This window comes from Oncorhynchus kisutch, unplaced genomic scaffold (genome assembly GCF_002021735.2).
Source record: "Oncorhynchus kisutch isolate 150728-3 unplaced genomic scaffold, Okis_V2 scaffold646, whole genome shotgun sequence".
Classification (NCBI taxonomy): Eukaryota; Metazoa; Chordata; class Actinopteri; order Salmoniformes; family Salmonidae; genus Oncorhynchus; species Oncorhynchus kisutch.
Window position 1 is genome coordinate 260,001 of NW_022262591.1, and position 14,813 is coordinate 274,813.

The 14,813-nt window shown below is 43.1% G+C and overlaps 1 protein-coding gene across 1 annotated transcript in view; it reads left to right on the forward strand.

The window, feature by feature from the left end:
* LOC109885036 (T-box transcription factor TBX18) overlaps window positions 1–3,755 on the forward strand; it is a 31,599-nt gene extending 27,844 nt beyond the window's left edge. The window contains exon 8 of the mRNA XM_020476908.2: window positions 2,928–3,755. Within this exon, the coding sequence (XP_020332497.2) occupies window positions 2,928–3,481 (554 nt within the window). The 3' untranslated portion in view covers window positions 3,482–3,755. The remainder of the gene's footprint in view (window positions 1–2,927) is intronic.
* Window positions 3,756–14,813: the final 11,058 nt, after the last annotated feature.

The window sequence follows — 14,813 nt, forward strand, 5'->3', positions numbered from 1 at the left end:
AACCCCTGTCTGTCTATAATGATACTGGTGTCTCTAACCCCCTGTCTGTCTATAATGATACAGGTGTCTCTAACCCCCTGTCTGTCTATAATGATACTGGTGTCTCTAACCCCTGTCTGTCTATAATGATACTGGTGTCTCTAACCCCCTGTCTGTCTATAATGATACTGGTGTCTCTATCATCTGTCTATAATGATACTGGTGTCTCTAACCCCCTGTCTGTCTATAATGATACTGGTGTCTCTAACCCCCTTTCTGTCTATAATGATACTGGTGTCTCTAACCCCCTGTCTGTCTATAATGATACTGGTGTCTCTAACCCCCTGTCTATAATGATACTGGTGTCTCTAACCCCCTGTCTATAATGATACTGGTGTCTCTAACCCCTGTCTGTCTATAATGATACTGGTGTCTCTAACCCCCTGTCTGTCTATAATGATACTGGTGTCTCTAACCCCTGTCTGTCTATAATGATACTGGTGTCTCTAACCCCCTGTCTGTCTATAATGATGCTGGTGTCTCTAACCCCTGTCTGTCTATAATGATACTGGTGTCTCTATCGTCTGTCTATAATGATACTGGTGTCTCTAACCCCCTGTCTGTCTATAATGATACTGGTGTCTCTAACCCCTGTCTATAATGATACTGGTGTCTCTAACCCCCTGTCTGTCTATAATGATACTGGTGTCTCTAAACCCCTGTCTGTCTATAATGATACTGGTGTCTCTAACCCCTGTCTGTCTATAATGATACTGGTGTCTCTAACCCCTGTCTGTCTATAATGATACTGGTGTCTCTAACCCCCTGTCTATAATGATACGTGGTGTCTCTAACCCCTGTCTTTCTATAATGATACTGGTGTCTCTAACCCCCTGTCTGTCTATAATGATACTGGTGTCTCTAACCCCCTGTCTATAATGATACTGGTGTCTCTAACCCCCTGTCTATAATGATACTGGTGTCTCTAACCCCCTGTCTATAATGATACTGGTGTCTCTAACCCCCTGTCTATAATGATACTGGTGTCTCTAACCCCCTGTCTATAATGATACTGGTGTCTCTAATCCCCTGTCTATAATGATACTGGTGTCTCTAACCCCTGTCTATAATGATACTGGTGTCTCTAACCCCCTGTCTGTCTATAATGATACTGGTGTCTCTAAACCCCTGTCTGTCTATAATGATACTGGTGTCTCTAACCCCTGTCTGTCTATAATGATACTGGTGTCTCTAACCCCTGTCTGTCTATAATGATACTGGTGTCTCTAACCCCCTGTCTATAATGATACGTGGTGTCTCTAACCCCTGTCTTTCTATAATGATACTGGTGTCTCTAACCCCCTGTCTGTCTATAATGATACTGGTGTCTCTAACCCCCTGTCTATAATGATACTGGTGTCTCTAACCCCCTGTCTATAATGATACTGGTGTCTCTAACCCCCTGTCTATAATGATACTGGTGTCTCTAACCCCCTGTCTATAATGATACTGGTGTCTCTAACCCCCTGTCTATAATGATACTGGTGTCTCTAATCCCCTGTCTATAATGATACTGGTGTCTCTAATCCCCTGTCTATAATGATACTGGTGTCTCTAACCCCCTGTCTGTCTATAATGATACTGGTGTCTCTAACCCCCTGTCTGTCTATAATGATACTGGTGTCTCTAACCCCTGTCTATAATGATACTGGTGTCTCTAACCCCCTGTCTATAATGATACTGGTGTCTCTAACCCCCTGTCTATAATGATACTGGTGTCTCTAACCCCTGTCTGTCTATAATGATACTGGTGTCTCTAACCCCCTGTCTGTCTATAGTGATACTGGTGTCTCTAACCCCCTGTCTATAATGATACTGGTGTCTCTAACCCCTGTCTATAATGATACTGGTGTCTCTAACCCCTGTCGGTCTATAATGATACTGGTGTCTCTAACCCCCTGTCTGTCTATAATGATACTGGTGTCTCTAACCCCCTGTCTATAATGATACTGGTGTTTCTAACCCCTGTCTGTCTATAATGATACTGGTGTCTCTAACCCCTGTCTGTCTATAATGATACTGGTGTCTCTAACCCCCTGTCTATAATGATACTGGTGTCTCTAACCCCCTGTCTATAATGATACTGGTGTCTCTAACCCCCTGTCTATAATGATACTGGTGTCTCTAACCCCCTGTCTATAATGATACTGGTGTCTCTAACCCCCTGTCTGTCTATAATGATACTGGTGTCTCTAACCCCCTGTCTGTCTCCCTGCAGGAGTCCCGGGTTCGCATGGAGTCCCATCTCACCTGCTCTCCTCTTCTCCTTGTCTGTCTCTCTGCAGGAGTCCCGGGTTCGCATGGAGTCCCATCTCACCTGCTCTCCTCTTCTCCTTGTCTGTCTCCCTGCAGGAGTCCCGGGTTCGCATGGAGTCCCATCTCACCTGCTCTCCTCTTCTCCTTGTCTGTCTCCCTGCAGGAGTCCCGGGTTCGCATGGAGTCCCATCTCACCTGCTCTCCTCTTCTCCTTGTCTGTCTCCCTGCAGGAGTCCCGGGTTCGCATGGAGTCCCATCTCACCTGCTCTCCTCTTCTCCTTGTCTGTCTCCCTGCAGGAGTCCCGGGTTCGCATGGAGTCCCATCTCACCTGCTCTCCTCTTCTCCTTGTCTGTCTCCCTGCAGGAGTCCCGGGTTCGCATGGAGTCCCATCTCACCTGCTCTCCTCTTCTCCTTGTCTGTCTCCCTGCAGGAGTCCTTGGTTCGCATGGTGTCCCATCTCACCTGCTCTCCTCTTCTCCTTGTCTGTCTCCCTGCAGGAGTCCCGGGTTCGCATGGAGTCCCATCTCACCTGCTCTCCTCTTCTCCTTGTCTGTCTCCCTGCAGGAGTCCCGGGTTCGCATGGAGTCCCATCTCACCTGCTCTCCTCTTCTCCTTGTCTGTCTCCCTGCAGGAGTCCCGGGTTCGCATGGAGTCCCATCTCACCTGCTCTCCTCTTCTCCTTGCTCCTCCTCCTTCAAGGTGTGCCCTCATTCTCCCCTGGACTACACCTGCAGCCGACCAACACACACACACACACACCCCCTCCATCACTACGCCAACCCCGCTTCCCCCTTCCCCCTTCCTGTGGTGCGAAGACCGTCAGCTTATGACCGTGAAGTATTCTGCTCCATGTCCCCACCCCCCTCTCAGATTGGCTACCTGCATCCTCCACCACGCCAGGGCTATGGTAGTATCTGCCTCCATTCCCCCCACTACGGTCTCTATGGTTACGCCAACCCCCCCACTAACATCGCAGCCAACCCAGACAAGATGGCGGTTTCTTGTGCTGCTGTGGCCAATCAGAACCCTTTCCTTGGCTCCTCCCCCAGTGGAACTCTGACGGACAGTCTGTGCACGCTCAATGGAGACCAGCAGGCCAACTTCCTTTTTGACTCTCGGACGCTGGGATTGTCTGTGAGCCCGTCAGGGGGAGGGGCTTCACAGGTCACCGCCCACATGACCTGAGACACGCTTCTAAACCCTGACCCCCAAGGTTGCTATGGCAACAGGCTGCTGCTCCGTGGAGAGGGTGTGGTGTGGAATCACCAGCCAATGAGGATTGATTAGACATCTCACAGACCAATGGGGGGACAGAGAGAGCTGGTTTGTGTTAAAGCGAGAGAAATAGAGAACTCCACTGACTAATGGGACAATTTTATTAGGTACCTGTTGTTGTTATTGTTGTTGTTTTTTCTAAGCATCTTATTAAAGTAATAAAGGGACTGGGACACTACGAGATACTGAAACATCTGGAGAGGTCTGGTATGAACAATTCTGGAGACAGGAGTCTGTTATGCACAGAGACAGAGAGACAGAGAGACAGACTCTAGTTATAAACAGAGACAGAGAGACAGAGAGACAGACTCCAGTTATAAACAGAGACAGAGAGACAGAGAGACAGAGAGACAGAGAGACAGAGAGACAGAGAGACAGAGAGACAGACTCCAGTTATAAACAGAGACAGAGAGACAGAGAAACAGAGAGACAGAGAGACAGACTCCAGTTATAAACAGAGACAGAGAGACAGACTCTAGTTAAAAACAGAGACAGAGAGACAGACTCTATTTATAAACAGAGACAGAGAGACAGAGAGACAGACTCTAGTTATAAACAGAGACAGAGAGACAGACTCTAGTTATAAACAGAGACAGAGAGACAGAGAGACAGACTCCAGTTATAAACAGAGACAGAGAGACAGAGAGACAGAGAGACAGACTCTAGTTATAAACAGAGACAGAGAGAAAGAGAGACAGACTCTAGTTATAAACAGAGACAGAGAGACAGACTCTAGTTATAAACAGAGAAAGAGAGAAAGAGAGACAGACTCCAGTTATAAACAGAGACAGAGAGACAGAGAGACAGAGAGACAGACTCTAGTTATAAACAGAGACAGAGAGACAGACTCCAGTTATAAACAGAGACAGAGAGACAGAGAGACAGAGACAGACTCCAGTTATACACAGAGACAGAGAGACAGACTCTAGTTATAAACAGAGACAGAGAGACAGAGAGACAGACTATAGTTATAAACAGAGACAGAGAGACAGAGAGACAGACTCTAGTTATAAACAGAGACAGAGAGACAGAGAGACAGAGAGACAGAGAGACAGAGAGACAGAGAGACAGACTCTAGTTATAAACAGAGACAGAGAGACAGACTCTAGTTATAAACAGAGACAGAGAGACAGACTCTAGTTATAAACAGAGACAGAGAGGCAGACTCTAGTTATAAAACAGAGACAGAGAGACAGAGATACATACTCTAGTTATAAACAGAGACAGAGAGACAGACTCTAGTTATAAACAGAGACAGAGAGACAAAGAGACAGAGAGACATACTCTAGTTATAAACAGAGACAGAGAGATAGACTCCAGTTATAAACAGAGACAGAGAGATAGAGACAGAGAGACAGACTCCAGTTATAAACAGAGACAGAGAGACAGACTCCAGTTATAAACAGAGACAGAGAGACAGACTCTAGTTATAAACAGAGACAGAGACAGACTCTAGTTATAAACAGAGACAGAGAGACAAAGAGACAGAGAGACATACTCTAGTTATAAACAGAGACAGAGAGACAGACTCCAGTTATAAACAGAGACAGAGAGATAGAGACAGAGAGACAGACTCCAGTTATAAACAGAGACAGAGAGACAGACTCCAGTTATAAACAGAGAAAGAGAGAAAGAGAGACAGACTCCAGTTATAAACAGAGACAGATAGACAGAGAGACAGAGAGACAGACTCTAGTTATAAACAGAGACAGAGAGACAGACTCCAGTTATAAACAGAGACAGAGAGACAGAGAGACAGAGACAGACTCCAGTTATACACAGAGACAGAGAGACAGACTCTAGTTATAAACAGAGACAGAGAGACAGAGAGACAGACTCTAGTTATAAACAGAGACAGAGAGACAGAGTGACAGACTCTAGTTATAAACAGAGACAGAGAGAAAGACTCTAGTTATAAACAGAGACAGAGAGACAGAGAGACAGAGAGACAGAGAGACAGAGAGACAGACTCTAGTTATAAACAGAGACAGAGAGACAGACTCTAGTTATAAACAGAGACAGAGAGGCAGACTCTAGTTATAAACAGAGACAGAGAGACAGAGATACATACTCTAGTTATAAACAGAGACAGAGAGACAGACTCTAGTTATAAACAGAGACAGAGAGACAAAGAGACAGAGAGACATACTCTAGTTATAAACAGAGACAGAGAGACAGACTCCAGTTATAAACAGAGACAGAGAGATAGAGACAGAGAGACAGACTCCAGTTATAAACAGAGACAGAGAGACAGAGAGACAGACTCCAGTTATAAACAGAGACAGAGAGACAGAGAGACAGAGAGACAGACTCTAGTTATAAACAGAGACAGAGAGACAGAGAGACAGACTCTAGTTATAAACAGAGACAGAGAGACAGACTCCAGTTATAAACAGAGACAGAGAGATAGAGACAGAGAGACAGACTCTAGTTATAAACAGAGACAGAGAGACAGAGAGACAGACTCCAGTTATAAACAGAGACAGAGAGACAGAGAGACAGAGAGACAGACTCTAGTTATAAACAGAGACAGAGAGACAGAGAGACAGACTCTAGTTATAAACAGAGACAGAGAGACAGACTCTAGTTATAAACAGAGAAAGAGAGAAAGAGAGACAGACTCCAGTTATAAACAGAGACAGAGAGACAGAGAGACAGAGAGACAGACTAGCTATAAACAGAGACAGAGAGACAGACTCCAGTTATAAACAGAGACAGAGAGACAGAGAGACAGACTCTAGTTATAAACAGAGACAGAGAGACAGACTCTAGTTATAAACAGAGACAGAGAGGCAGACTCTAGTTATAAACCAAGACAGAGAGACAGTGACACATACTCTAGTTATAAACAGAGACAGAGAGACAGACTCTAGTTATAAACAGAGACAGAGAGACAAAGAGACAGAGAGACATACTCTAGTTATAAACAGAGACAGAGAGACAGACTCCAGTTATAAACAGAGACAGAGAGATAGAGACAGAGAGACAGACTCCAGTTATAAACAGAGACAGAGAGACAGACTCCAGTTATAAACAGAGACAGAGAGACAGACTCTAGTTATAAACAGAGACAGAGACAGACTCTAGTTATAAACAGAGACAGAGAGACAAAGAGACAGAGAGACATACTCTAGTTATAAACAGAGACAGAGAGACAGACTCCAGTTATAAACAGAGACAGAGAGATAGAGACAGAGAGACAGACTCCAGTTAAAAACAGAGACAGAGAGACAGACTCCAGTTATAAACAGAGAAAGAGAGAAAGAGAGACAGACTCCAGTTATAAACAGAGACAGATAGACAGAGAGACAGAGAGACAGACTCTAGTTATAAACAGAGACAGAGAGACAGACTCCAGTTATAAACAGAGACAGAGAGACAGAGAGACAGAGACAGACTCCAGTTATGCACAGAGACAGAGAGACAGACTCTAGTTATAAACAGAGACGGAGAGACAGAGAGACAGACTCTAGTTATAAACAGAGACAGAGAGACAGAGAGACAGACTCTAGTTATAAACAGAGACAGAGAGAAAGACTCTAGTTATAAACAGAGACAGAGAGACAGAGAGACAGAGAGACAGAGAGACAGAGAGACAGAGAGACAGACTCTAGTTATAAACAGAGACAGAGAGACAGACTCTAGTTATAAACAGAGACAGAGAGGCAGACTCTAGTTATAAACAGAGACAGAGAGACAGAGATACATACTCTAGTTATAAACAGAGACAGAGAGACAGACTCTAGTTATAAACAGAGACAGAGAGACAAAGAGACAGAGAGACATACTCTAGTTATAAACAGAGACAGAGAGACAGACTCCAGTTATAAACAGAGACAGAGAGATAGAGACAGAGAGACAGACTCCAGTTATAAACAGAGACAGAGAGACAGACTCTAGTTATAAACAGAGACAGAGAGACAGACTCTAGTTATAAACAGAGACAGAGAGACAGAGAGACAGACTCTAGTTATAAACAGAGACAGAGAGACAGACTCTAGTTATAAACAGAGACAGAGAGACAGAGAGACAGACTCCAGTTATAAACAGAGACAGAGAGACAGAGAGACAGAGAGACAGACTCTAGTTATAAACAGAGACAGAGAGACAGAGAGACAGACTCTAGTTATAAACAGAGACAGAGAGACAGACTCTAGTTATAAACAGAGAAAGAGAGAAAGAGAGACAGACTCCAGTTATAAACAGAGACAGAGAGACAGAGAGACAGAGAGACAGACTAGTTATAAACAGAGACAGAGAGACAGACTCCAGTTATAAACAGAGACAGAGAGACAGAGAGACAGAGACAGACTCCAGTTATACACAGAGACAGAGAGACAGACTCTAGTTATAAACAGAGACAGAGAGACAGAGAGACAGACTCTAGTTATAAACAGAGACAGAGAGACAGAGAGACAGACTCTAGTTATAAACAGAGACAGAGAGACAGAGAGACAGAGAGACAGAGAGACAGAGAGACAGAGAGACAGACTCTAGTTATAAACAGAGACAGAGAGACAGACTCTAGTTATAAACAGAGACAGAGAGACAGACTCTAGTTATAAACAGAGACAGAGAGGCAGACTCTAGTTATAAACCAAGACAGAGAGACAGTGACACATACTCTAGTTATAAACAGAGACAGAGAGACAGACTCTAGTTATAAACAGAGACAGAGAGACAAAGAGACAGAGAGACATACTCTAGTTATAAACAGAGACAGAGAGACAGACTCCAGTTATAAACAGAGACAGAGAGATAGAGACAGAGAGACAGACTCCAGTTATAAACAGAGACAGAGAGACAGAACTCCAGTTATAAACAGAGACAGAGAGATAGAGACAGAGAGACAGACTCCAGTTAAAAACAGAGACAGAGAGACAGACTCCAGTTATAAACAGAGAAAGAGAGAAAGAGAGACAGACTCCAGTTATAAACAGAGACAGATAGACAGAGAGACAGAGAGACAGACTCTAGTTATAAACAGAGACAGAGAGACAGACTCCAGTTATAAACAGAGACAGAGAGACAGAGAGACAGAGACAGACTCCAGTTATGCACAGAGACAGAGAGACAGACTCTAGTTATAAACAGAGACGGAGAGACAGAGAGACAGACTCTAGTTATAAACAGAGACAGAGAGACAGAGAGACAGACTCTAGTTATAAACAGAGACAGAGAGAAAGACTCTAGTTATAAACAGAGACAGAGAGACAGAGAGACAGAGAGACAGAGAGACAGAGAGACAGACTCTAGTTATAAACAGAGACAGAGAGGCAGACTCTAGTTATAAACAGAGACAGAGAGACAGAGAGACAGAGAGACAGACTCTAGTTATAAACAGAGACAGAGAGACAGAGAGACAGAGAGACAGACTCTAGTTATAAACAGAGACAGAGAGGCAGACTCTAGTTATAAACAGAGACAGAGAGACAGAGAGACAGAGAGACAGAGAGACAGAGAGACAGACTCTAGTTATAAACAGAGACAGAGAGGCAGACTCTAGTTATAAACAGAGACAGAGAGACAGAGATACATACTCTAGTTATAAACAGAGACAGAGAGACAGACTCTAGTTATAAACAGAGACAGAGAGACAAAGAGACAGAGAGACATACTCTAGTTATAAACAGAGACAGAGAGACAGACTCCAGTTATAAACAGAGACAGAGAGATAGAGACAGAGAGACAGACTCCAGTTATAAACAGAGACAGAGAGACAGACTAGTTATAAACAGAGACAGAGAGACAGACTCTAGTTATAAACAGAGACAGAGAGACAGAGAGACAGACTCTAGTTATAAACAGAGACAGAGAGACAGACTCTAGTTATAAACAGAGACAGAGAGACAGAGAGACAGACTCCAGTTATAAACAGAGACAGAGAGACAGAGAGACAGAGAGACAGACTCTAGTTATAAACAGAGACAGAGAGACAGAGAGACAGACTCTAGTTATAAACAGAGACAGAGAGACAGACTCTAGTTATAAACAGAGAAAGAGAGAAAGAGAGACAGACTCCAGTTATAAACAGAGACAGAGAGACAGAGAGACAGAGAGACAGACTAGCTATAAACAGAGACAGAGAGACAGACTCCAGTTATAAACAGAGACAGAGAGACAGAGAGACAGAGACAGACTCCAGTTATACACAGAGACAGAGAGACAGACTCTAGTTATAAACAGAGACAGAGAGACAGAGAGACAGACTCTAGTTATAAACAGAGACAGAGAGACAGAGAGACAGACTCTAGTTATAAACAGAGACAGAGAGACAGAGAGACAGAGAGACAGAGAGACAGAGAGACAGACTCTAGTTATAAACAGAGACAGAGAGACAGACTCTAGTTATAAACAGAGACAGAGAGACAGACTCTAGTTATAAACAGAGACAGAGAGGCAGACTCTAGTTATAAACCAAGACAGAGAGACAGTGACACATACTCTAGTTATAAACAGAGACAGAGAGACAGACTCTAGTTATAAACAGAGACAGAGAGACAAAGAGACAGAGAGACATACTCTAGTTATAACAGAGACAGAGAGACAGACTCCAGTTATAAACAGAGACAGAGAGATAGAGACAGAGAGACAGACTCCAGTTATAAACAGAGACAGAGAGACAGACTCCAGTTATAAACAGAGACAGAGAGACAGACTCTAGTTATAAACAGAGACAGAGACAGACTCTAGTTATAAACAGAGACAGAGAGACAAAGAGACAGAGAGACATACTCTAGTTATAAACAGAGACAGAGAGACAGACTCCAGTTATAAACAGAGACAGAGAGATAGAGACAGAGAGACAGACTCCAGTTAAAAACAGAGACAGAGAGACAGACTCCAGTTATAAACAGAGAAAGAGAGAAAGAGAGACAGACTCCAGTTATAAACAGAGACAGATAGACAGAGAGACAGAGAGACAGACTCTAGTTATAAACAGAGACAGAGAGACAGACTCCAGTTATAAACAGAGACAGAGAGACAGAGAGACAGAGACAGACTCCAGTTATGCACAGAGACAGAGAGACAGACTCTAGTTATAAACAGAGACGGAGAGACAGAGAGACAGACTCTAGTTATAAACAGAGACAGAGAGACAGAGAGACAGACTCTAGTTATAAACAGAGACAGAGAGAAAGACTCTAGTTATAAACAGAGACAGAGAGACAGAGAGACAGAGAGACAGAGAGACAGAGAGACAGAGAGACAGACTCTAGTTATAAACAGAGACAGAGAGACAGACTCTAGTTATAAACAGAGACAGAGAGGCAGACTCTAGTTATAAACAGAGACAGAGAGACAGAGATACATACTCTAGTTATAAACAGAGACAGAGAGACAGACTCTAGTTATAAACAGAGACAGAGAGACAAAGAGACAGAGAGACATACTCTAGTTATAAACAGAGACAGAGAGACAGACTCCAGTTATAAACAGAGACAGAGAGATAGAGACAGAGAGACAGACTCCAGTTATAAACAGAGACAGAGAGACAGACTCTAGTTATAAACAGAGACAGAGAGACAGACTCTAGTTATAAACAGAGACAGAGAGACAGAGAGACAGACTCTAGTTATAAACAGAGACAGAGAGACAGACTCTAGTTATAAACAGAGACAGAGAGACAGAGAGACAGACTCCAGTTATAAACAGAGACAGAGAGACAGAGAGACAGAGAGACAGACTCTAGTTATAAACAGAGACAGAGAGACAGAGAGACAGACTCTAGTTATAAACAGAGACAGAGAGACAGACTCTAGTTATAAACAGAGAAAGAGAGAAAGAGAGACAGACTCCAGTTATAAACAGAGACAGAGAGACAGAGAGACAGAGAGACAGACTAGTTATAAACAGAGACAGAGAGACAGACTCCAGTTATAAACAGAGACAGAGAGACAGAGAGACAGAGAGACAGAGACAGACTCCAGTTATACACAGAGACAGAGAGACAGACTCTAGTTATAAACAGAGACAGAGAGACAGAGAGACAGACTCTAGTTATAAACAGAGACAGAGAGACAGAGAGACAGACTCTAGTTATAAACAGAGACAGAGAGACAGAGAGACAGAGAGACAGAGAGACAGAGAGACAGAGAGACAGACTCTAGTTATAAACAGAGACAGAGAGACAGACTCTAGTTATAAACAGAGACAGAGAGACAGACTCTAGTTATAAACAGAGACAGAGAGGCAGACTCTAGTTATAAACCAAGACAGAGAGACAGTGACACATACTCTAGTTATAAACAGAGACAGAGAGACAGACTCTAGTTATAAACAGAGACAGAGAGACAAAGAGACAGAGAGACATACTCTAGTTATAAACAGAGACAGAGAGACAGACTCCAGTTATAAACAGAGACAGAGAGATAGAGACAGAGAGACAGACTCCAGTTATAAACAGAGACAGAGAGACAGACTCCAGTTATAAACAGAGACAGAGAGATAGAGACAGAGAGACAGACTCCAGTTAAAAACAGAGACAGAGAGACAGACTCCAGTTATAAACAGAGAAAGAGAGAAAGAGAGACAGACTCCAGTTATAAACAGAGACAGATAGACAGAGAGACAGAGAGACAGACTCTAGTTATAAACAGAGACAGAGAGACAGACTCCAGTTATAAACAGAGACAGAGAGACAGAGAGACAGAGACAGACTCCAGTTATGCACAGAGACAGAGAGACAGACTCTAGTTATAAACAGAGACGGAGAGACAGAGAGACAGACTCTAGTTATAAACAGAGACAGAGAGACAGAGAGACAGACTCTAGTTATAAACAGAGACAGAGAGAAAGACTCTAGTTATAAACAGAGACAGAGAGACAGAGAGACAGAGAGACAGAGAGACAGAGAGACAGACTCTAGTTATAAACAGAGACAGAGAGACAGAGAGACAGACTCTAGTTATAAACAGAGACAGAGAGACAGACTCTAGTTATAAACAGAGACAGAGAGACAGAGAGACAGACTCCAGTTATAAACAGAGACAGAGAGACAGAGAGACAGAGAGACAGACTCTAGTTATAAACAGAGACAGAGAGACAGAGAGACAGACTCTAGTTATAAACAGAGACAGAGAGACAGACTCTAGTTATAAACAGAGAAAGAGAGAAAGAGAGACAGACTCCAGTTATAAACAGAGACAGAGAGACAGAGAGACAGAGAGACAGACTAGTTATAAACAGAGACAGAGAGACAGACTCCAGTTATAAACAGAGACAGAGAGACAGAGAGACAGAGACAGACTCCAGTTATACACAGAGACAGAGAGACAGACTCTAGTTATAAACAGAGACAGAGAGACAGAGAGACAGACTCTAGTTATAAACAGAGACAGAGAGACAGAGAGACAGACTCTAGTTATAAACAGAGACAGAGAGACAGAGAGACAGAGAGACAGAGAGACAGAGAGACAGAGAGACAGACTCTAGTTATAAACAGAGACAGAGAGACAGACTCTAGTTATAAACAGAGACAGAGAGACAGACTCTAGTTATAAACAGAGACAGAGAGGCAGACTCTAGTTATAAACCAAGACAGAGAGACAGTGACACATACTCTAGTTATAAACAGAGACAGAGAGACAGACTCTAGTTATAAACAGAGACAGAGAGACAAAGAGACAGAGAGACATACTCTAGTTATAAACAGAGACAGAGAGACAGACTCCAGTTATAAACAGAGACAGAGAGATAGAGACAGAGAGACAGACTCCAGTTATAAACAGAGACAGAGAGACAGACTCCAGTTATAAACAGAGACAGAGAGATAGAGACAGAGAGACAGACTCCAGTTAAAAACAGAGACAGAGAGACAGACTCCAGTTATAAACAGAGAAAGAGAGAAAGAGAGACAGACTCCAGTTATAAACAGAGACAGATAGACAGAGAGACAGAGAGACAGACTCTAGTTATAAACAGAGACAGAGAGACAGACTCCAGTTATAAACAGAGACAGAGAGACAGAGAGACAGAGACAGACTCCAGTTATGCACAGAGACAGAGAGACAGACTCTAGTTATAAACAGAGACGGAGAGACAGAGAGACAGACTCTAGTTATAAACAGAGACAGAGAGACAGAGAGACAGACTCTAGTTATAAACAGAGACAGAGAGAAAGACTCTAGTTATAAACAGAGACAGAGAGACAGAGAGACAGAGAGACAGAGAGACAGAGAGACAGACTCTAGTTATAAACAGAGACAGAGAGGCAGACTCTAGTTATAAACAGAGACAGAGAGACAGAGAGACAGAGAGACAGACTCTAGTTATAAACAGAGACAGAGAGACAGAGAGACAGAGAGACAGACTCTAGTTATAAACAGAGACAGAGAGGCAGACTCTAGTTATAAACAGAGACAGAGAGACAGAGAGACAGAGAGACAGAGAGACAGAGAGACAGACTCTAGTTATAAACAGAGACAGAGAGGCAGACTCTAGTTATAAACAGAGACAGAGAGACAGAGATACATACTCTAGTTATAAACAGAGACAGAGAGACAGACTCTAGTTATAAACAGAGACAGAGAGACAAAGAGACAGAGAGACATACTCTAGTTATAAACAGAGACAGAGAGACAGACTCCAGTTATAAACAGAGACAGAGAGATAGAGACAGAGAGACAGACTCCAGTTATAAACAGAGACAGAGAGACAGACTAGTTATAAACAGAGACAGAGAGACAGACTCTAGTTATAAACAGAGACAGAGAGACAGAGAGACAGACTCTAGTTATAAACAGAGACAGAGAGACAGACTCTAGTTATAAACAGAGACAGAGAGACAGAGAGACAGACTCCAGTTATAAACAGAGACAGAGAGACAGAGAGACAGAGAGACAGACTCTAGTTATAAACAGAGACAGAGAGACAGAGAGACAGACTCTAGTTATAAACAGAGACAGAGAGACAGACTCTAGTTATAAACAGAGAAAGAGAGAAAGAGAGACAGACTCCAGTTATAAACAGAGACAGAGAGACAGAGAGACAGAGAGACAGACTAGCTATAAACAGAGACAGAGAGACAGACTCCAGTTATAAACAGAGACAGAGAGACAGAGAGACAGAGACAGACTCCAGTTATACACAGAGACAGAGAGACAGACTCTAGTTATAAACAGAGACAGAGAGACAGAGAGACAGACTCTAGTTATAAACAGAGACAGAGAGACAGAGAGACAGACTCTAGTTATAAACAGAGACAGAGAGACAGAGAGACAGAGAGACAGAGAGACAGAGA